The sequence below is a fragment of the Meriones unguiculatus genome, chromosome 14 (assembly GCF_030254825.1).
Source record: "Meriones unguiculatus strain TT.TT164.6M chromosome 14, Bangor_MerUng_6.1, whole genome shotgun sequence".
NCBI lineage: Eukaryota > Metazoa > Chordata > Mammalia > Rodentia > Muridae > Meriones > Meriones unguiculatus.
In genome coordinates this window covers 37213499-37238479 of record NC_083361.1, presented here as the reverse complement: position 1 = coordinate 37238479, position 24981 = coordinate 37213499, and the positions used below count along the sequence as shown (strand labels likewise).

Here is a 24981-nt window from a genome sequence, read left to right as displayed (position 1 = left end):
ACAAATTTCATGATTTTCTTGTTTTCAATTGCTGAGTAGTATTCCATTGTGTAAATTTACTACAATTTCTGTATTCATTCCTCAACTGAGGGACATATGGGTTGTTTCCAGTTTCTGGCTATTACAAATAAAGCTGCTAAATAACCTGCGATTAATTTTTTTTGGTATCAATGTGCACAAGTCAGTGGCATTTTTATTTATTAGCAACAACAATCAGAATTAAAATAATAAAATTTATGATAGTGCCAAGTACAAAACTGTTTTTTTAATTATTCGATCATTTTATACATAAATATAATGAACATTAGCACTTTTTAACCTTAATAAGTTATCTCCTTTTCCTTATTTTTTCCACCTAACCTACTTTCATTGTGTGTGTGTGTGTGTGTGTGTGTGTGTGTGTGTGTGTGTGTGGCAGATCTGCTGTCTTTAGTTACACTTGCCTCAAAGAGTATGGATGGGAAGTTAGTTACTGGAGCACAATGACTTACAGTGGTTACACCACTGAAGAAAGTGGTATCCTTTCTTTCAGCAGAATTGAGTATCAATAGTCTTTCAGAAAGAAGAGGGGGCTCAAAAACCCTTCACCCTTTCATGAACAAATGTTGCCAGCCTCGTCTGGTGCAAATGGCTGTAGGTGCAGTACATTCCTGAGTGCAGCAGTCCCGTCATGTCCAGATGCACTGGTTGCAGCCGTCCTTGTCAACCTTAGGCTCTTACCAGCTCTCTGCCCCCTGAGCCTTGGCTACCCAGGAAGGTGATAGATATGTTCTGTTTATTGCCAACCACTGCACACTCACTCTTTCTCTGCCCTTGGAGCAGTTGCTAGTCTGTACTTTTGACTTTCTGCAAAGACTTCCCTTCTGATAACCTTTCATTATCTCCTAACCAACATGCCTAAAAATGACTCCTTTATTTCTCTCATTTCCCCCAGACAGCACAATACAAACAAACCTCCCATATCACAAAGAGTGAAAATCACGCGTGTTGATCTCTGCTCAATTTCGTTTCTCAATTTTCTATTTTTTCTAGTCACCAGAGCTTCTTTCCTGCCTTTTTCTGGAGTTGTGTGACCGATGACTTCTCTCCCCATTGAGGCCATTCCATCCTGGGTTTATTTCTGTGTCTTCTATTCAATTCCATTGATCCACCATTTTGTTTCTATGCCAGTTCCTCACAGTTTTTATTACTATTGCTCTATCATACAACTTGAGATCAGGGAGGGAGATATGTCCAGATGATCTGTTGTTGCAGAGGATTGTTTTGGCAATTCTGAGGTTTTTTTGTTTTTTCATATGTTGTTGAGAATTTTTCTTTCAAGGTTAGTAAAAAAAATGTGTTGGTATTTTGATGGGAATTGCATTGAATCTGTAGATTGCTTTTGTCACGATGGCCATTTTCACTATGTTAATCCTACTAATCCATGAGCAAGGGAGATCTTTCTATTGTCTGACATCTTCTTCAATTTCTTTCTTCAAAGACACAAGTTTGTTTTTTTTTTTTTAAACAGGTCTTTCATGTACTTGGTTAGAGTCTCACCAAAGTACTTTATGTTATCAGTGGCTATTGTGAAGGGTATTATTTCCCTAACTTCTTTCTCAGTCCCTTCATCTTTCATATACAGGAGGGCTACTGTTTTTTTGTTGTTTTTTTTTTGTTTTTGTTTTTTAGTTATTTTTTTATCCAGCCACTTTGCTGAAAGTGTTTATCAGTTTAAGGAGTTCTCTGGTGGAATTTTTGGGGTCACTCATGTATTCTATCATATCATTTGCAAATAGTGATACTTTGACTTCCTCCTTTCTGATTTGAATCCCCTAGATCTCCTTTAGTTGTTTTCTTGCTCTAGCTAGGACTTCAAGTACTATGTTGGTGTGTGGGTTTAATTCTGGGTCTTCAATTCCATTGATCCATCATTCTGTTTCTATGAAGGTACCATGCAGTTTTAATTACTATTGTTTTGTAGTACAGCTTGAGATCGGGAATATTTAATATAGGATAAACATAATAAAATCTGTACACCTAACGAAGCTAAACAAGAAGGAAGACCCAGGGTAAGATGATCAATCCTGACTCAGAAAGGCAACCAAGGACCATGCATGGAGATAACCTAGAACCCCTGTACAGATATAGCCCATGGCAGCTCAGTATCCAAGTGGGTGTCCTAGTAAGTGGAACAGGGACTGTCTCTGACATGAACTCACTGGCTGGCTCTTTGATCACCTCCCCCTGATGGGGAAGCAGCCTTACCAGGCCACAGAGGAAGACAGTGCAGCCAGTCCTGATGAGAACTGATAGGCTAGGGTCAGATGGAAGGGGAAGAGGACCTTTCCTATCAGTGGCCTTGGAGAGGAGTATGGGAGGAGATGGAGGTGGAAGGGTGGGATTGGGAGGGAATGAGGGAGGGGTCTACAACTGGAATACAAATTGTATAAACTTTAATTAATATAAAAATTAAAATAAAAAATAAATGTATTGTAAAATGTCCTGTTTTGTAGCCAAAGATACCACAATGTACAATTTCTTTTTTTTATTTATTTAATTAACCTAGATCACAATGCTAGGCAATAGTTATTCCATCCTAAACCTCCAAGCCCACATAGTTTCTTACCATTCAGCTTTTACCCATCATACTTGCTTTTAGTGATATCTTAGATCCGATCCATCTCTCCACTTGGTTCTAAGACCTCTCTTCCAGATTCTCCTCCTTCCTCCCTTACTTCCTTCCTCTTCCTCCTACTCCGGACCAGGATGTCCCACCCTATCCTCTCCATTGTTCAGCAATGTGGCTGGTTGTTTTAATTGACAATTTAGAAAACAAATGTTGGCATGTTTACAGAAACTTGAGACAGGTGATGCTTAGAGTAAGCATCACAATGCAATGTCTGGATTGAAGCCAGATAATGGGGGAGAAAAATCAGCATTTCTTTTTTTTAACTTTTTTTTTAAATTCTTTATTCACTTTGTATCCCCGCTGTGGTTCCCTCCCTCCTCCTGTCTCAATCCCTCCCTTCCTCCACCCTCTGCATGCATGCCCCTCCCCAAGTCCACTGATAGGGGAGGTCTTCTTTTCCTTCCTTCTGATCCTAGTCAATTAGGTCTCATCAGGAGTGGCTGCATTGTCTTCTTCTGTGGCCTGCTAATGCTGCTTCCCCCTCAGGGGGAGGTATTAAAGAGCAGGCCAATCAGTTCATGTCAGAGACAGTCCCTGTTCCTATTACAATGGAACCCACTTGGATACTGAACTGCCATGGGCTACATCTGTACAGGGGTCTTAGGTTATCTCCATGCATAGTCCTTGGTTGGAATAGCAGTCTCAGGAAAGACCCCTGTGCTCAGATTTTTTGGTTCTGTTGCTCTCCTTGTGGAGCTCCTGTCCTCTCCAAATCTTATTGTTTCCCACTTCTTTCATAAGAGATATGGCTCAGCCATTAAAGGCTAGGCTCACAACCATAAATATAAGAAATCAGCATTTCTAAGTAGAAAATAAATTTCATTTAACTTTGAGTGAACCGTTCAAAGGAAGGATCAGGATTGATGTTTATTGGTCAGATGATATGAAAGGACTAGGAAGAGACAGGATTGGTTATTGTTTCCATAAAGAGAAACAAAAATGTTGTGTTATAGTCCAACTGAATTTTTCCCACTTTTGTTAAAAACATAAAGATTTCCCATGTGTTTTACTCTTTATACCCTTCTATTTTAAAAACATGCAATATTGGCACAAACAAATGTCCCTGCAATTTTGAGAACTTACTATTTTTCAGTAGAGTGCTAGTGTTATGTTAGTATAGTCAAAGGTAGTCAAAAGATATTTTCTATAAGAAAAAGTATTACTCAGATGTATCAAGCTTACCTCACATCCATTTGTGGAAATGCAATAGGTGAAGTACATGGGGAAGCTTGTGCATACCCTTAATCTCTTCATGCACATCTGGAGAAGGAATATCATTGAACATTTAACCAGAGTAGTCTAGAGAAAAAAAAACATTCAAACCACAGGATCAGTTACATTCATATTGGATTAATGAGCATTGCTTATATCCATACACTAAGATCCATACAGAAATATATGTTTTCTAAATTAATATACTTGATTATTCATTTTACATCCTAATCATAGACCCTCCCTCCTCTCTTCTTAATCTTACTCTCCCTCCTTTTTCTTCATCCACCCTCCTCCATTACTCAGAGAAGGGGAGACACCTACCAACCCACCCCAGCTCATCAAGTCACATCAGGACTGAGCATGTCTTTTTTCCCTGTGGCCTAACAAAGAAGCCACACCAGGGGAAAGTGATCAAAAACAGGGAAGAGATTACAAGTCAGAGAGAGCTAGTTCCCTTACTATGGAACCCACATGAACCCTGAGCTGCCCATGGGCTACAACTCTGTGGGGCATAGGCCCTTTCTATGCATTATTCTTCTTTGGTGCTTCTGTTTCCTCAAGCCTCTCTGGGCTCTTTTGGTCTTCTTGTAGAGCTCCTGTCACATCTAGTTCCTTCTATCCCACCGCACAACTTTTCCACAAGACTGCCTACAATTTGACCAAGTTTGGCTGTGAGCCTCAGCATCTGTTTTGATCCACTGATAGATGGATCCTCAAAGGGAAAAGCTATGCTAGGCTCAGTGTGGACCAAGCATTGCTTGTACATTCACTAAATCTCTGTACTCTCTTTATCCCTACACTTCTTGTAGGCAGGATAATTTTTGGATCAAAGGTTCTTGGGTGGGTTATTACTCTGCTCCCTCTACTAGGAGTCCTGCCTGGCTAGAAGGTATTCACTTCAGTCTGTATCACCTTCAAAGAATCTCAGCTAGAGTCAAGTCCATGTTTTTCCAAAATCCTTCCCTGTCCTACTTCTCCAGACTGTTAGAGAGACATGACCCCACCCTTCTTCTCTTCTCTTCTCTCAGCAGGCCCTCTCTCCTCCCATCCCCACTCTCCCAATGTCTGTTCTCTACACTCATATATCTCTGTATTCCCTCTCATACATTGTTACCTCTCCAGCATCTTCGGCAGACTACTCTATTTTCCTTTCTAAGTGAGATATGAGAATCTTCACTTGGTCTATCACATTTGTCCTTCTGAATGAGGATTGAACATCTTCCCTAGGGTCTTCCTTGTTGTTTATCCTCTTTAGGACTATATATATTAGTATTTTTATACAATATTATATGGCTAATATCCACTTATGAATGAGTATTTGCCATGTGTGTCTTACTTCTTCTGGATTACCACACTCAAGATGATCTTTTCTAGTTCCCACCATTTGCCTGAAAATTTTGTGATTTCCTTGTTTTTCCACTGTGTATATGTACCACAATTTCTGTATATATTTCTCTATTGAGAGACATCTAGGTTGTTTCCAGCTTCTGGCTATTATGAATAGAGCTGCTATAAACATGGTTGAGCAAATGCCTTTTCTGTGTAGTAGAGCATATTTTTGATATATGCCTAGGAATGGTATAGCTGGATTTTGAGGAAGCTCTATTCCTAATTGTCTGAGAAAGCACCAGATTGACTTCCAAGTGGTTGTACAAGTTTACATTCCCACCAGCAATGGAGGAGGGTTCCTCTTTCTCCACAACGTCTCCAGCAAGTGTTGAGTTTTTGATCTTCGCCATTCTGATGGGTGTAAAGTAGAATCTCAGGGACATTTTGATTTGCATTTTCTTGATGACTAAGGACTTAGGGGAAGAAGTGGGAAAGAGGGTTGGAATTGAAAGAGACAGCGGAAGGGGACACAGCCAGTATTCAAATGGAATAAATTTTAATAAATGATGATATTTTAAAAACTTAAAAAAGAAATAGCAAAGCATTAAAATGTGCTAAAATTAAAAAAAAAAAGGATCCTCACTTGGGTCCTACTTGTTACTTATTTTCTCTAGGTCTGTGAAGTAAAGTATGTTTATCCTGTACTATATGGCTAAAATCCGCTAATGAGTGAGTACATACCATGTGTGTCTTTCTGGGTCTAGGTTACCTCACTCAGGATTATCTACTTCCACTCATTTGCCTGTACATTTCGTCATTTCCTTGTGAATCATATTTCATTGTGTAAATGTAACACAGTTTCATTATCAATTCTTGTTTCAGGAAGGTCTACACTGTTTCTAGATTGTGACTACTATGAATAAGGCTACTATGAACATAATTGTGCACATGTTCTTGTAGTGTGGAAGAGCATCTTTTGGGTATAAGACCAGGAATGGGATAGCTGGGTCTTCAGGTAGAGCTTTTCCCAGTTTTCTCAGAAAATGACAGATGATGTCCAAAGTCAGTCATGCATCTTTTTAAAAATGCATCTCTGCTGTGTGATTCACTTGAAAATAAATCATTAAAAAGATTTTCTACCTCCAAAGATAAATTACAAAAAAAATCAGTATGAGGGAATATGTTAAATATATTTCCCACAATTATAACGAATTGTTAGTACAGAAGCAAATGTCCCAGATAATTTTCTTTGCCTGCATCAGTCATTCTTTCACTACACCAACAAGTTCAGTTAATTTTTTGTACACTTTTGCAAATGTTTGTGTACATATATATTTATTTTTTATATTAATAGTTATGGACGAATAGGTAGCCTAACTAGTCTCCCTCTCCTAGGTTGCTTTTAGTGGCTTCAAAAACAATGTTTGGGGTGGAATATAGCCTTTGCACTAGACCTAAAATTGAAAGAGCTAAGTAATGTGGGAATCTTAGGATACAAAGTTTCCAATAAAATCTATATTGAATGACCCCTTTGTACAGTACTTCTAACATCAAAATAAACTTGCTTCTTGAGTAAGCCATCTAGTTCTTCCAAATCTTCTTGTTGCTATTCAATCATTTTTTTTTTCTTTTTCCTCTATGTGGCCCTTCAATTCACAAACTTTTCTAAGCCGTGACTACGTCATCTATTTTAATTCACCAGTAATGTAAGTAAATGCTAATCAAGACTTCTGATTAGAATGGGCTGAGCATTGCCTGAGGTACTGTAATACTGGCCTAAAACCACAGGAATAACAGTTCGCAATGGGAAGGTCAGTTGAGAGTTAACAAAAAGCTTCCCATAGCCGGTTAAAGTTTTACGTGCATAACATCCACACTCGAGGCTACCTTGGCCTGTACTTGGCCACAAGGTTCACTTAATTTTATGAGAAAATAACATTATCTCAAAGGCTCACACATCGGTTTTAATAAGCTAAATACCTGTAAAATTAGTACGTGATCAGGTTTGCTGTTCGATCACAGCATATGGTCTTGTCTTTACCTTCTGAGTAAGCACTCAATAAACACAGAGGGAAAACCCTTTCTGTTGAAGATCTTTGTTTATGGAACATGAACTCTAATGAAAGTTTTTAGCGTTCTTATGTCATCCCAACCTCACTATATAGGACATTTGTTTTAAACTTTGGGCGAGGGGACCAATATCCACAAGTACAGAATAGTCATTGTATTGACTGTAAATGATCATGTGCAGATTTCTGAACAAAATAATTATTGTACCCTTTTACAGAACACCAGGTGAAAACCAACGGTTTGCTCTAGCCTTGAGTTTTTCAACGGATGAGGTCAACAGAAACCCTGATCTTTTACCAAATAAGTCTTTAGTATTTAATTTACCAGTTTGTACGGATATGCCACAATTATACAGTCTCATTCCTTTTTCTGAACGAAATAATGATATTCTTCCTAATTATTCCTGTAACAAAGAAATGAAATGTAGAATATTGCTTACAGGACCGAATTGGGCAGCATCTGTGCTGTATCAGACACTCATATGCCACTACACAGCTCAGCAGGTGAGATGTTGTGGGGTGGAAATGGTTGAAATTATCTCCATTGGTGTTATTAACCAGCTGTAAAGGAAAAACTGGCTTTAATGGCTTATGTCAATCTGTGTAGTTCAAGGGTGTTATTCAGAGATTTGATGGGGTTCCTACATTTATATGTGTGAAATAGGAAAAGGGGAAGAAGTAAAAGCTAAGGGGGATTTCTAGAACAGTTCGAAGGGGAAAAAAGGTGTTTATAATTTCTGAAGTGTGCATGCTTCCTCATGCTGCTACCTATATCCTAGGTTCTTCAGCTTACTTATGGGTCTTTCCATCCTATCCTGAATGATGCTGTACAATTTCCCTTTCTGCATCAAATGGCCCATGAGGATTCATCTCTTGTTCTGGCCATGGTCTCCTTCTTACTTTACTTCAACTGGAACTGGGTTGGGCTGGCCATCTCAGACAATGATCAAAGTATCCAATTCCTCTCATATTTGAGAACAGAGATGGAAAAAAGTACAGTCTGCTTGGCCTTTGTGAACTTGATCCCAGGCAACACACAGCTATACATGTCAAGAGCTGAAGTGTACTACAACCAAATCATGACATCATCTGCAAATGTGGTTATCATTTATGGTGACACAGACGGTACTCTAGCTGTGAGCTTCAGAATGTGGGAATCTCGAGGTATACAGAGAATATGGGTCACCACCTCACAATGGGATGTCACTACAGGTAAGAGAGACTTCACACTTGACTCATTCCATGGGAATCTTGCTTTTGCACACCACCATGGGAAGATTTCTGGTTTTAAAAATTTTGTCCAGACATTGAACCCTCTCAAATACTCAGACAAATATCTGGCAAGGCTGGAGTGGATGCACTTTAACTGTGAAGACTCAGCAGCTAACTGTAAGACACTGAAGAACTGCTCATCCAATGCCTCATTGGAATGGCTAATGGAACAGACATTTGACATGGCCTTTAGTGATAGCAGTTATGACATATACAATGCTGTGTATGCCATGGCCCATGTCTTTCATGAGATGTTTCTTCAACAGGTAGAAAATCAGCCAACTGACAAGGGGAAAGGACGTGATTTTAGCTGCTTGAAGGTAGTGATTCTTTCTTTGAATGATACTTGGTCTCATCAATGTTATGGTTTTAAAGGATCTCTCAGATGCTCAAACTGAATGGACTAGCAAATGTTTCACCCAAAAAGTAGATTTTTAACCTTTTTTTTCTGCTGAGAAAGTACATCTAGAAATATGATAATTCTCTAATACAAAAGCAGTGGAATTGGATACACTATTTTTCAGTGAAAATCGGCGATTCTGTCACTGAGCATCTGAATATATCACACCTGTTCCAATATTGGAGACATAATCTGTCCTTCCTCGTTAATCTTCTCCATAATGAGAAGAGCGTTTGTTCACTAATTGCAAAATTTGAGTTAATAAATGGAGAAGATGGTTTTCTCAACTTATTCTGTCCCAATTGTAGTCTCTGAGGACCTTCCTCAGAGGCTGAGAGTAATTACACGGAGAAGAGTGCTGTGGCTCAGTTCAGTGCATAGACGTATATTCATCTGTTTGAATGAAAGTTTCTCACTGTCTATTTGTGTTTCTATGTGTGTTTTTGTGTATCTGTGTGTATAACTGTGGTGTCTGTATTTGTGTGTATGTGTGTGTGTGTGTGTGTGTGTTTCTGTCCTGCTGACTCTGTTGTCTGTCTGTGAGAGTAAGCCAAAATTTGTCTGTGTGTCAATGTCTCTCTGTATGTTTGATTCTGTGTTTCTATATTTTTCTGAGTATTTCTATCAGTGCATGTATCTGTGTATGTTTTATGTGTTTCTGTATTTGGGCTTGCACTTATTTATATCTGTGTTGCTGTGTGTGTGTGTGTGTGTGTGTGTGTGTGTATCTGTGTGTGTGTGTGTCTATCAGTCTTTGGATACTGTGGGCATTTATTAGTCTTTGAGTTAATGTCCCCCTGGTAAGTCTGTGTATTTCTGTATGTCTCCCATGTGTATTTGTCTGTGTATATCTGTGTATGTGTTTTCTGGGTCTCTGTACTAGAGTGTCTGTTTGGGAGCATGTGTCTGTCTGTTTGTGTCTGTATGTTCATATGTGTGCCTAGGCTGGTGTGTCTACATAAATGTATGCCTATATTACTTGTGAATCTCTATATGGATGTGACTCTCTGTGTGTGAAGATGTCTGTCTGTGTATGTTGCACATGAATGTTTGTTGTCTGTGTGTGCATGTGCGTGTTGTACATCTATGTTTGGTGTCTAAATATATGTCTATATTTGTGTTTGTTAGTTTCTTTTCAGATAACTAAAATTCTGCAAACATTAGGATAAATTAATTTATCATTTCCTCCTGGATACCTTCAATAAAATTGTCTTTCAGAAGAAATGAGAACACATTTTCTCACATTAAGGGAGAACATGTAGAATACACGATGGTGTCTATCTTTTAGAGGCACTCCTTCCTTGGAAAGACCTGCTTCACTAGTCCTATTGGAGACCAAGTAAACATGAACCAAAAAGAAAACTGCAGAAAGAGTGTGACATCTTTCACATTAGGAATTTCCCACACGCTGTGCACTTAATGTAAAGATAGGAAAGTTTAGCCCATATTTTTCACATGGTCAAAAACTCCATTTATCTGATGACTTGTGACAGAGTGGGCACAAGAAGTAAAAAAGTATGTCTTAAATAACTGTACTGAATTCTATTACACAGTAGTAAATGCTGTGTGTTTAGTGGATCCATTTATACCTTCTTATAACTTACTGAAATGAGATAAGTTTTTACATAAGAAACATACTTCTAGTTTCCTAAATTATAGTAGTTCTTTTCAATATTTTGATATGAAGCTTTTTATTTTTCTGAGGATCTTGAACATGCACTGTATACAGTGTATTTGATTATCTCAGAACCTGTTTTATTTTTTAGTATGAATACGAAACTATTTTTGATCACTAATTGATATCATTTCCATGAAAGTTGATTGGCAATTTGGTCTTCATGCGGATTCGTGGTGAGTGTGTGTAGGGAGCTATTTCTTTCTCTCTCTTTCTCTTTCTTCCTCTCTCTCTTTATATTTTTTATATTAATTACAGTTTATCCACTTTTTATCCAGGCTGTAGCACCCTCAATCATTCCCTCCCAATCCTACCCTCTCTCATTCATCTCCTCCCAAGGCGCTCCCCAAGTCCACTGATAGGGGAGGTCCTCCTCCCTTTCCATCTAATCCTAGCTTATCAGGTCTCATCAGAACTGGCTCCATTGTCTTCCTCTGTGGCCTGGTAAAGCAGCCAAGACCTTAAGGGGTCTTTTCTGAGACTGATACTCCAGCCATGGACCATTCATGGAGATAACCTAGAATGCCTGTACAGATGTAGCCCATGGCAGCTCATTATCCAAGTGGGTACCCTAGTAAGGACAACAGGGACAATCTCTGACATGAACTCAGTGGCTAGCTCTTTGACCAACCCCCCTTGAGGTTGGAGCAGCCTTGCCAGGCCACAGAGGAGGACAATGCATCCAGTCCTGATGAGACCTAATAAGCTAGCATCGGATGAAAGGGGAGGAGGACCTTCCTTATCAGTGGACTTGGAGAGGAGCCTGGGAGGAGATGAGGGAGGGAGGGTGGGATTGGGAGGAATGAGGGATGGGACTACAGATGGGATACAAAATGAATAAACTGTAATTAATATAAAAAATAAAAATTTAATTAAAAAAGAAAAGAGTAATAAAATAAAAAAGAAGCATGCTGTAGAATGGTAGATCAATGGAATCTAATAGCAGACCCAGAAATAAATCCACACACCTACGGATATTTGATTTTTGACAAAGAAGCCAAAACCATACAATGGAAAAAAGACAGCATCTTCAGCAAATGGGGCTGGTCTAACTGGATGCCTATATGCAGAAAAAAGCAAATAGATGCATATTTATCACCCTGTACAAAACAAAAGTCCAAGTGGATCACAGACCTCAACATGAAACCAGACACACTAAACCTGTTAGAAGAAAAAGTGGGGAAGAGCCCGAGATCACTACAGGAGACAACTTCCTGAACAGAACACCAACAGCACAGACTATAAGAGCAATAATCAATAGATGGGACCGCATGAAAGTGGAAAACTCATGGAAAGCAAAGGACACTGTCATCAGAACAAAACAACATCCTACAGACTGGGAAAGGATCTTCACCAACGCTATATCTGACAGAGGGCTAATATCCAGAATATAAAAAGAACTAAAGAAGTTAAAAAGCAACAAATCAAATAATCCAATTAAAAAAATGGGAAATAGAGCTAAACAGAGAATTCCCTGTAGAGGAGTATAGAATAGCAGAGAAACACTTAAAGAAATGTTCAACATCCTTTGTCATCAGGAAAGTGCAAAGCAAAACAACCCTAAGATTTTACTTAACATCCATCAGAATGGCTAAGATCAAAAACTCAAGTGGCAACACATGCTGGAGAGGATGTGGAAAAAGGGGAACCGTCCTCCATTGCTGATGGGAATGTAAACTTGTACAACCACTCTGGAAATCAATCTGGCGCTTTCTCAGACAATTAGGAATAGTGTTTCCTCAAGATCCAGCCATACCACTCCTAGGCATATATCCAAAATATGCTCAAGTTCACAACATGCTTTACCATGTTCGTAGCAACTTTATTCGTAATAGCCAGACCCTGGAAACAACCGAGATGTCCCTCAGTTGAGGAATGGATACAGAAAATGTGGTACATTTACACAATAGAATACTACTCAGCAATTAAAAACAAGGAAATCATGAAATTTGCAAGCAAATTGTGGCATCTAGAAAAGATTATCCAGAGTGAGGTATCCCAGAAGCAGAAAGACACACATGGTATATACTCACTTATAAGTGGATATTAGATAGATAATATAGGATAAACATACTAAAATCTGTACACCTAAAGAAGCTAACTAAAGAGGACCCAGGGTAATATGATCAATCTCACTCAGAAAGGCAAACAGGATGGACAGTAGAAGGAGAAAACAGGAAACAGAACAGGAGCCTACCACAGAGGGCCTCTGAAAGACTCTACCCAGAAGTGTATCAAAGCAGATGCTGAGGCTCATAGCTAAACTTTAGGCAGAGAGCAGAAAATCATATGACAAAAGATAATAAGACCTGGAGTGGACAGGAGCTCCACAAGGAGAGCAACAGAACCAAAAAATCTGGGCAGAGAATTCTTTTCTGAGACTGATACTCCAACCATGAACCATTCATGGAAATAACCTAGAACCCCTGCTCAGATGTAGCATATGGCAGATCAGTTTCCAAATGGGTTCCCTGGTAAGGGGAACAGGGACTGTCTCTGATATGAACTCAGTGGCTGGGTCTTTGATCACCTCCCCCTGAGGGGGGAGCAGCCTTGCCAGGCCACAGAAGAGGACAATGCAGCCAGCCCTGATGAGACCTAATTAGCTAGGGTCAAATGGAAGGGGAGGAGGACTTCCTTTATCAGTGGACTTGGAGAGGGGCAAGGTAGGAGATGAAGGAGGGAGGGGGGATTGGGAGAGATTGAGGGAGGGGATTACAGCTGGGATACAAAGTGAATAAATTAAAATTAATATAAAAAATAAAATTTTAATTAAAAAAGAAGTCTGCTGTGATTCTGATACATCAGCCTTTATGTTACTTGGCCTTATTTCCTTCTATCTTTTAATATTTTTTCTTTGTTCTGTAGATTTAGTGTTTTGATTATTATGTAGTGAGAGGAAATTCTTTTCTGGTCTATTTGGTATATTTCATGTTCTGTAAACCTCTTCTGTGTTTAAGGGCATCTCTTTCTTTAGATTGGGGAAATTTTCTCCTATGATTTTCTCGAAAATATTTTCTAGATCTTGGAGTTTGGAATCTTCTTATTTGCCTCTCCTGTTATTCTTAGGTTTCATCTTTTCATGGTGTCCTTGATTTTTTGATGTTTTGTGTCAGGAATTTTTTCGATTTTATTTTTTCTTTGAGAGATGTGTCGAATTCTGTAATCATATCTTCAGCGCCTGAGATGCTCTCCTCCATCTCCTGTGTTCTGTTGGTGATGCTTACTTTTGTTGTTCCTAATCTTCTCTAAGTTCTCCAACATCGGTGTTTTCTCTGTCTGTGTCTTTATTGACTCTAATTCTGTTTTCATGTCTTGCACAATTCCCTTCATCTGTTTGAGTGTGGGTTCCTGTTTGTCCATGATAGTTTCTATTTTTTGTTCAATTCCTCTTTATGTGCCACAAATAACTGCATAATTGTAGATTTAAGAGCATTTTCTTGTGTTTCACCAGCAATAGAATATTCATTGATTTTTTTTTTTTTTTTGAGATTCTAGGGATGTCCTAGGTTTTGTTGCCTGTATTCTCACGCCAGCCTCTAGCTATCTGGTTAATTATTCCTGGAGCCTGTACTGTATTCCACCTGTCTCTGGAATCTGGAGTTGTCTCTGTTGGATTCACTCTCTCTGCTGGCTTACTGTTTGTGACTCAGGTAGGCCAGGTAGCTGGGGGGTGGGCAGGCGGAAAGATCTCTCAGCCTAGAGCTGCTCCAGTGCCCCACAGGCTCCATTAATATGGTGGAGAATGGGATTTGAGTCCCATGCCCAGGCTCCATTCCAGTGTGTTCACTGGCTGTGCTAGGTTCATTGTTTCTGACCCAGGTGGGCTAGGCTTCTGGGGAGCAGGCAGAAAGATCTCTGTGCCTACTGCTGCTCCAGTGCCCCAAGGCCTTCTTGGGAAGGAGAAAAATGGAACTTGGGTCCTGTACCTAACTCAGCTGCTCTGGCTTCTCTGTCTGTGCTGGGCTCCCTGTTTCTGGCCTAAGTGAGCCTTGGGGCGCTGATAGAAATATCTCTGTGTCCCACTGCTTCCTCGAGATGGCATATAATGGGACTTGAGTCCCTGCACCTAGCTCAGCTCCACTGTATTCACAGTCTGTGTCTCGCTGGCTGATTCTGACCCAGGTGAGCCAGGCAGGGGGGAAGAGGCCGAATGGAGCCAAGCCTCTCAGACAGTATCAGAATGTCTCCCCTCCACTGGGCAGTGAAAGTGAGCACCAATAGCTGCTGTGACCAGGTCTTCATAGGATGGTAGGAGTGGGTTCCAGGGTTTGGAACCAGGAGTCACCAATACCAGAAAGTGCCCACAGGACTGTGAGAGTAGGTGCCCAGGTTTGGAGCCTCACCCTCAGTAAGAGAAAGTATTCATTGCACAGGCAGTAAGAGTGAGTGCCCAAGGTCTGAGCAGCCAGCCTCTGGTCCCAGGAAGGTATCCACAGAAAGTGGACTTAGGCGGGTGGCCTAGGGCTTGGGCTTGGGCGGATGGCCTACGGCTTCCGCAGTGCCATGAGGGAGCCTGGGGAATTTTTCCTGGTATTAGTTGGTGGATTGAAGCTGGACCTTCGAGTATCCCCATGGATTCTCCTCTCACCTGAGAAATACAGAGGTCAGTACTTGGGGGACCACAGTATGGCCTGTCGGCTACCCAGCTCTCACTGCTGAGCTGCTGGTCAGATACCATGCGTGGTGGATGCCGCCATCCCAGCTCTCCCCTCCTCTCCTTTTTTGTTTTGTTTTTGTTTTTTGTTTTCTTACAGGCAATACTTTTTTTTACAGTTTTTTTTATTAATTACAGCTTATTCATTTTGTATCCCACCTGTAGCTCCCTCCCTGCACCCCTCCCAATCTTACCCTCCCTCCCTCTTTTCTACCCATGCTCCTCCCCAAGTCCACTGATAGGGGAGGTCTTCCTCCCCTTCCTTCTGATCCTAGCCTATCAGTTCTCATCAGGAGTGGCTGCATTGTCTTCCTCTGTGATTTGGTAAGGCTGAATCCCTCCTGAGTGGGAGGTGATCAAAGAATAGGCCAATCAGTTCATGTCAGAGACAGGCCCTGTTCCCATTACTATGGAACCTACTTGGACACTGAACTGCCATGGGCTACATCTGTGCAGGGGTTCTAGGTTATCTCCATGAATGGTCCTTGGTTGGAGTATCAGTCTAAGAAAAGACCTCTTGGCCTAGATTTTTTTGGTTCTGTTGCTCTCCTTGTGGAGCTCCTGTCTTCTCTAGGTCTTACTATTTCCCACTTCTTTCATAAGATCCCCTGAATTCTTCCCAAAGTTTGGCTATAAGTCTCAGCATCTGCTTTGATACCCTGCAGAGCAGAGTCTTTCAGAGTCCATCTGTAGAAGGCTCCTGTCCTGTTCCCTGTTTCTCACTCTTCTGATGTCCATCCTCTTTGCCTTTCTGAATAAGGATTGAGCCTCTCAGCCAGAGTCCTCCTTCTTGGTTAGTTTCTTTAGGTGTACAGATTTTAATATGTTTATCCTATATTATATGTCTAATATCCACTTATGAGTGGGTATATAATGTACCCTGTGTGTCTTTCTGCTTCTCACTCAGGATGATCTTTTCCAGTTTCCACCATTTGCCTGCAAATGTTATGGTTTCCTTGTTTTTAATTGCTAAGTAATATTCCCTCCACCTTTCCCCATTCTTCCTCTGTTCCTCAGAGAAGAAGAGCGCCTTTACCAATCACCTCAGTTCATCAAGTCTCATCAAGACTGAGTTTGTCCTCTTCCCCTGCAGCCAAATAAAGTATCCCCACGCAGAAAAAAAAGTGATTAAAAAAGAGGCAACAGAGTCCATGTTAGAGACACCCCCTGGTTCCCTTGCTATGGGACCCACATGAGCCTGGGCTGCCCATCTGTGTGGGGCCTAGGTCCAATCTATTCACGGTCCTTGGTTGGTGCTTCAGTCTCCACAAGCCCCTCAGGAGTCCTGATTAGTTGGCTCTTTGGGTCTTCCTGTGAAGCTCCTGTCACATCCAGGTTCTTCTATCATTTCATCCACTTTTTCACAAGACTTCCTACAATTGGCCCAATGTTTGGCTGTGAGTCTCAGCATCTGTTTTAATCCACTGCTGGGTGGAACTTCTCAGGGAGCAGCTATGTTAGGCCCATACACAAGCACAGCAAAGTATCATTGATAGTGTCTTGGATTGACTCTTTCCCATGAGATGGGTCTAAGGTTAGACCAGGCATTGGTTGAACATTCCTTCAATCTCTGCTCCATCTTTATCCCTGCATCTCTTGTAGGTATAGTAAATTTTGCATCAAAATTCTTATGGGTGGGTTGGTGTTCCCCTCCCTCCATGAAAAGTTCTGTCTTGTAATAGGGTATCCTCTTCAGCCTCCATGACCCCTGGTACTAGGAATTTCAACTAGAGTAACCCCAATATTTTCTCCAAAAGCCTACCATCTCTTAGTTCTCCAGCTTGCCAGAGAGATGTGTCTTCTCTCTGCAGGCCATCTGCCCTCCCATCCAAGGTCTCCCCAAGTCTAATCTCCAGCATCATTTCTCTCTGCATTCCCTCTCCTACCTTCTGCCCTCTCTTTAACCTCTTCTGCTGTATATTTTGTTCCCACTTCTCTGTGAGATTTAAACATCCTCCCTGAGAGCCTTCTTGCTGCATATCATCTTTGGGTCTGTGAACTGTAGTATGTTTATCACTTATTATATGGATAAAATGTGCTCATGAATGAGTATATGCTATATATGTCTTTCTGGGTCTAGGTTACCTCACTCAGGATGATCTTTTCTAGTTCTACTCATTTGCCTGTAAATTTCATAACTTCCTGGATTTTAGTGGCTGAATAGTAGTTCATTGTGTATATATACCACATTTTCATTATCAGTTCTTTGGTGGAGGGACATCTAGATTGCTTATGGGTTCTGGCTATTATGAATTAAGCTGCTATTAACATAGCTGAGCACAAGCCCTTGTTGTATGGTAGAGCATCTTTTGTGTATATGCCCAGGAGAGTTATACCTGGGTCTTGAAGTAGAGCTATTCCTAGTTTTCTCAAAAAGTGACAGACTGATTTTGAAGGTCAGACATGCACTTTATTTTTAAAAAAATGCATCTCTGAGCATTTTAGCCAGAGTCCTCCCTCTTGATTAGTTTCTTTAGGTGTACAGATTTTAGTAGGTTTATCCTATATTATATGTCTATATGAGTGAGTATATACCGTGTGTGTCTTTCTGCTTCTGGGATAGTTCACTCAGGATGATCCTTTCCAGATCCCACCATTTACCTGAAAATGCTCAATCCTCACTCTGAAAGGTAAAGAGGATGGACACCAGAAGAAGAAGAAAACATGAAACAAGTTAGGAGCCTCCCACAGAGGGCCTCTGAAAGGCTCTGTCCTGCAGGCTATCAAAGCAGATGTTGAGATTAATGGCCAACTGTTGAGCAGAATGCAGGGAATCTTAGGAAAGAAGTGGCAAATAATAGATCTGGAGAGGACAGGAACTCCACAAGGAGAGCAACAGAACCAAAAAATTTGAGCACAGGGCTCTTTCCTGAGACTCATACTCCAACCAAGTACCATGCATGGAGATAACCTAGAACCCCTGCACAGATGTAGCCCATGGCAGTTCAGTATCCAAGTGGGTTCCATAGTAATGGGAACAGGGACTGATTCTGACATGAACTGATTGGCCTGCTCTTTAATTACCTCCCCCTCAGGGGGGAGCAGCCTTACCAGGCCACAGAGGAAGACAATGCAGCCACTCCTGATGAGACCTGATAGACTAGGATCAGAAGGAAGAAAAAGAAACCCTCCCCTACCAGTGGACTTGGGGAGGGGACTGTGTGGAGAAGTGAAAGGAAGGGAGGGATTGGGAGGGAAAAAAAGAAAAAAAAGGAAAAAAAAAACAAGGTAGAGAACATAAGAGGAAGGCACCTGACAACGACTTTTGTCCTCCACATGTATGTGCAACTATGTACATGCACAATCTGCACACATACACACACAACAAAATAACTAAGAAAATAAAAGAAAGAAAAGAAAACAAAAAATGCATCTCTGGTGTGTGAATTTATTTGAAAATAAACCGTTAAAAAGATTTTCTGTCTTCAAGTATAAACTACAAAGGAAAAATAAACAACATGAGGATGAATTTGAGGGATATGTTAAAAATATTGACAACTAAGTATAATGAATTTTTAGTACAAGAGCAAATGTTGCACAAAGGATGGCTGTGCATTGATCAGTTATATTTTTTTCTTTATATATATATATATATATATATATATATATATATATATATGTTTTCTCTCTCTTCCACTGTCTGATCTGCTTGCCTTTCTGAGTGAATTTTTATCATCTTATCCAGGATCCTCCTTCTTTAGATGTACAGATTTTAGTATGTTTATCCTATTATAAACCCACACACCTATGAATACTTGATTTTTGACCAAGGAGCCAAAACCATACAATGGAAAAAAGACAGCCTCTTCAACAAATGGTGCTGGTATAACTGGATATCTACATGCAGAAAAATGAAAATAATCACCCTGCACAAAAATAAAGTCCAAGTGGATCAAAGACCTCAATATAAAACAAGACACACTAAACTGTTAGAAGAAAAAGTGAGGAAGAGCCTTGAACTCATTGGCACAGGAGACAACTTCCTGAACAGAACACCAACATCATAGGCTCTATGATCAACAATCAATAAATGTGACCTCATGAAAATGAAAAGCTTCTGTAAAGCAAAGGACACTGTCATTAGAACAAAACAACAGCCTACAGACTAGTAAAGGATCTTCACCAACCCTATATGTGATGGACAGTTAATATCCAAAATATAAAAAGAACTGAAGAAGTTAAACAGCAACAAATAACAAATCAAGGAATACAATTAAAAATGGGGTACAGAGCTAAACAGAGAATTCTCGATAGAGGAATATCGAATGGCAGAGAAACACTTAAAGAAATGATCAACATCCTTAGTCATCAGGAAAATGCAAATCCAAAACAACCCTGAGATTTCACCTTACACCCATCAGAATAGCTAAGATGAAAAAAATCAAGTGACAACCCATGTTGGATATGATGTGGAGAAAGGAGAACCCTCCTCCACTGCTGGTGGCAATGTAAACTTGTACAACCACTCTGGAAATCAATCTGATCAGCCATTCTTTAACTACCCCAGCCAATTCAATTAATTTCATAAGAAAATATTATTGTTTCAGAACTCATACATTATGTATATTTTTCCTTTTGCTGAAATATTCAAAATAAGTACATAATCAAGTTTGCTGTTTTATCAAAGCCTGTGGCCTTGTCTTTACCTTCTGAGGAAGCACACAATAACTACAGATGGAAAACACTTTCTGTGGAAGATGCTTGTTTATGGGTGATGAACTCTCATGGAATTTTATAACTTTTGCAAGCTTCCATATTTTTATGTCACCCCAACCTCACTACCCAGAACATTGGTTTCATACTTTAGTGGTGGGGCCAGTGAGTACAAAATAGTTATTGTATTGACTGCAAGTGATTATATGTAGATCTCTGAGCATAATAAATATTGTACCCTTTTACAGAACACCAGCAGAAAACCAACAGTTTTCTCTAGCCAAGGCTTTTTCAATGGATGAAGTCAATAGAAACCCATATCTTTTACCAAATAAAACATTAGTATTAGAATTACCAGTCATACGTTCAATGCACATCCCATCTGTCTTTCTAAATGAGGATTGATCATCTTACCCCATGTCCGCTCAATTGATTATCTTTTTTAGGTGTATAGATTTCATTATGTTTATCATATCTTATAGGTCTATATAAGTGAGTATATCCCATGTTTGTCTTTCTCCTTCTGGGATATTTCACTCAGAATGATCTTTTACTGAGTGCATCTGAAAGACTCTAACTAGCAGTGTTTTCAAAGCAAAGACTCATGACCAAACCTTTGGCAGAGTACAGGGAGTCATAAGAAAGAAGGGGAGTTAGTCTGATGGGGAAAGGATAGGAGCTCCACAAGGACCAAATATATCTGGGCACAGGGTCTTTTCTGAGACTGACATTCAACCAAGGACCATGTATGGATATAACCTAGAACCTCCACTCAGATGTAGCCTGTGGTAGCTCAGTAACCAATTGGTTTCCCAAAGTGAGGGGAACAAGGACTATTTTTAACAGGAACTCAATAACTGGCTCTTTGGTCTCCCCACCCCCGAAGGGAGGAGCAGTCCTGTTAGGCCACAGAGGAGGGCTTTGCAGCCAGTCCTGAAGATACCTGATAAAACAGGATCAGATGAATGGGGAGGAGGTCCCCCCTATCAGTGGACTTGGAAAGGGGCACGGTGGAGATGAGGGAGGGAGGGAGGGACTGGGAGGGAATGAGGGATAGGGACACGGCTGGGATACAGAGTTAATAAAATGTAACTGATAAAAATAAATAAATAAATAAAGAATTACCACTATGTATTTTACACTCTAATTCCTTTTTCTGAACAAAATCATGAAATTCCTCTTAATTTTATATGTACCAAGAGATGGATTGTAATGCGTTGCTTACGGGACCAAATTGGATAACATCTGTGTTGTCTCAGACAATCATGTACCACAACGCATCACAGCAGGTAAGATTTTGTGGGGTGGAAATTCATGAAATTGTGTCTCCATTGGTGGCATTAACCAGGTATTAAGAAGGGTGTAAAGAGACGACTGCCTATACTGGCCTTATGTCAATCTATGTACTTCAAAGGTATTATTCACAGACTTGATGGGATTCACACATGTCCTTGTGTAAAACAGAGACAAGGGAAGAAATAAGAGCTAAGGAGGATTTCTAGAACTTTTTACCAAAAAAAGGGGGGGGTTACAAGTTCTTAGTCATGATACATGATTCCTCATGCTGCTACCTATATCCTAGGTTCTTCAGCTTACTTATGGGTCTTTCCATCCTATCCTGAATGATGCTGTACAATTTCCCTTTCTGCATCAAATGGCCCATGAGGATTCATCTCTTGTTCTGGCCATGGTCTCCTTCTTACTTTACTTCAACTGGAACTGGGTTGGGCTGGCCATCTCAGACAATGATCAAAGTATCCAATTCCTCTCATATTTGAGAACAGAGATGGAAAAAAGTACAGTCTGCTTGGCCTTTGTGAACATGATCCCAGGCAACACACAGCTATACATGTCAAGAGCTGAAGTGTACTACAACCAAATCATGACATCATCTGCAAATGTGGTTATCATTTATGGTGACACAGACGGTACTCTAGCTGTGAGCTTCAGAATGTGGGAATCTCGAGGTATACAGAGAATGTGGGTCACCACCTCACAATGGGATGTCACTACAAGTAAGAGAGACTTCAGACTTGACTCATACCATGGGAATCTTGCTTTTGCACACCACCATGGGAAGATTTCTGGTTTTAAAAATTTTGTCCAGACATTGAACCCTCTCAAATACTCAGACAAGTTCTGGCAAGGCTGGAGTGGATGCACTTTAACTGTGAAGACTCAGCAGCTAACTGTAAGACACTGAAGAACTGCTCATCCAATGCCTCATTGGAATGGCTAATGGAACAGACATTTGACATGGCCTTTAGTGATAGCAGTTATGACACATACAATGCTGTGTATGCCGTGACCCATGTCTTTCATGAGATACTTCTTCAGCAGGTAGAAAATCAGCCAGTTGACAATTGGAAAGTACACGCTTTTATCTACTTGAAAGTAATGTTTCTTCCATTGGATGATGCTTGTTCTCATCAATGTCATAGTTTTTAAGAATCTCTCAGATGTCCAAACTAATTTGACTAGAAAATGTTTCCTCAAAAAACTAGGTTTCTAAACATGTTTAATGCTGACAAACTAAATCTAGAGATTTGGATAAATCTCTAATAGAAAGGCGGTGGAGTCAAAGACACTATGTTCCTGTGAAAAATCAATGATTCTGTCACAGAGCACCTAAATATAATCATACCTGTTCTACTATTGGAGAAGTAATCTGTCCTTCCTCATTAATCTTTCCCATGATAAGATTAACATTTGTTTATTAATTGCTAAATTTGAGTTAATAATTGCAAGGGAAGGTTTTCTCAAGTTTTCACAACTGATTCTGTCCCAACTGTAGATCTCTGGAGACCTTCCTCAGAGGCTGAGAGTAATTACACAGAAAATAGTGCTGTTACTGAGTTCAGTAACAGACATATGTTCATGTGCTTGAATGTTATGTTTTCCAGTGTGATTGTGTTTCTATGAGTGTTTCTGTATATCTGTGTTGATGTTTGTGTTTGTGTGCATGTGTGTTTCTGTCCTGCTAACTCTCTGTGAAAATGAGCATAAATTGATTTGTGTTTCAATGTCTCTCTGTTTGTTTCTGTCTTTGTGTATTTTTCTGAATGTATTCTTCTGAATGTATTCTGAATGTATTCTTCTTCTGAATGTATTTGTCAGTGCATATGTCTTTGTATTCCTGAATATGTGTTTTTGTGTTTCTGTGTATAGCCTTGTTTATATGTATACCTGTGTTGCTCTGTGTGTGTGTGTGTGTGTGTGTGTGTATGTGTGTGTTGAACTGTCACTGGATGTTGTGAACATAAATCTGTCTTTGTGTCAGCGTCTCTCTGTGTGGGTGTTTCTATCTCATTATGTCACCCTGTGTGCATTTGTCTGTGCATGTGTGTGTGTGTGCTTATGTATGTGTTTTCACTGTTTCTTGTGTGTCTTTTAGGGTGCATATGTCTGTGTGTTTGTGACTGTATATTCATAAGTGTGTCTAGGCATGAGTGTTGATATGTGTGCAAATAAATGTGAGACCATATTACTTGTGTATATCCATATGGATGTATCTCTCTGTCCAGAGACATGTGTGTTCCACATCTATATTTGGTGTCTACATTTACACCTATGATTTTGTTTGTTTTATTACTTTCAGCGAACTAAAATTCTGCAAACATTATGATGAAATAATTTATCATTTTGCTTTCATTGAGATTTTCCCCTGGATACCTTCAACAAAGTTGTCTTTCTGATGAATGAGAATATATTTTCTCTTTTTTATTTTTATAAATTACACTTTATTCAATTTGTATCCCCCCTGTAGCTCCTTCCCTCCTCCCATCCCAATTCCACCTTCCCTTCCCCTTCTTGACCCATGCCCCTCCTCAAGTCCACTGATAGGGGAGGTCTTCCTCCCCTTCCTTCTGATCCTAGTCTATCAACTCTCATCAGGAGTAGCTGCATTGTCTTCCTCTGTGGCCTGGTAAGGATGCTCCCCCCTCAGGGGGAGGTGATAAAAAAGCAGGTCATTCAGTTCATGTCAGAGACAGTCCCATTACTATGGAACCTACTTGGACACTGAATTGCCATGGGCTACATCTGTGCAGGGATTCTAGGTTATCTCTATGAATGGTCCTTGGTTGGAGTATCAGTCTCAGAAAAGACACCTTGGCTCAGATTTTTTGGTTGTGTTGGTCTCCTTATGGAGCTCCTGTCCTCTCCAGGTCTTACTGTCTCCCCCTTCTTTCATAAGATTCCCTGCACTCTGTCCAAAATGGCTATAAGTCTTAGCATCTGCTTTGATACCCTTCAGAGTAGAGACTTTCAGAGGCCCTCTGTGATAGGCTCCCATCCTGTTCTCTGTTTTCTCCCTCTTCTAATGTCCATCCTCTTTGCCTTTCTGAATAATGATTGAACATCTTAGCCAGAGCCCTCCTTCTTGGTTAGTTTCTTTAGGTGTACAGATTTTAGTATGTTTATCCTATATTATATATCTAATATCCTCTTATGAGTGAGTATATAATGTACCCTGTGTGTCTTTCTGCTGCTGGGACGATCTTTTCCAGTTCCCACCATTTGCCTACAAATTTCATGATTTCCTTGTTTTTTATTGCTGAGTAATATTCCATTGTGTATATGTACCACAATTTCTGTATCCATTTCTCAACTGAGTGGCATCTTGGTTGTTTCCAGCTTCTGGCTATTACAAATAAAGCTGCTACAAACATGGTTGAGCAAATATCCTTATTGTATTCTTGAGCATCTTTTTGGATATATACCTAGGAGTAGTATAGCTGGATCTTGAGGAAGCACTATTCCTAATTGTCTGAGAAAGAGTGACATTGATTTCCAGAGTGGTTGTACAAATTTACATTCCCAGCAGCAGTGGAGGAGGGTTCCCCTTTCTCCACATCCTCTCCAGCATGGGTTGCCACTTGAATTTTTGATCTTAGCCATTCTGATGGGTTATAAAGTGAAATCTCAGGGTCATTTTGATTTGCATTTCCCTGATGACTAAGGATGTTGAGCACTTCTTTAAGTGTTTCTTTGTCATTTGGTATTCCTCTATTGAGAATTCTCTGTTTAGCTCAATACCCC

At 40.1% G+C, this 24981-nt stretch overlaps 1 protein-coding gene across 1 annotated transcript in view; it reads left to right on the top strand.

Moving 5' to 3' along the window:
• Positions 1 to 24981, top strand: part of LOC110543072 (vomeronasal type-2 receptor 116-like) — a 48362-nt gene that overhangs the window by 2616 nt on the left and 20765 nt on the right. Inside the window, exons 2-3 of the mRNA XM_060366261.1 lie at positions 7503 to 7788; positions 8064 to 8876. Of these exons, the coding sequence (XP_060222244.1) occupies positions 7503 to 7788; positions 8064 to 8876 (1099 nt within the window). The remainder of the gene's footprint in view (positions 1 to 7502; positions 7789 to 8063; positions 8877 to 24981) is intronic.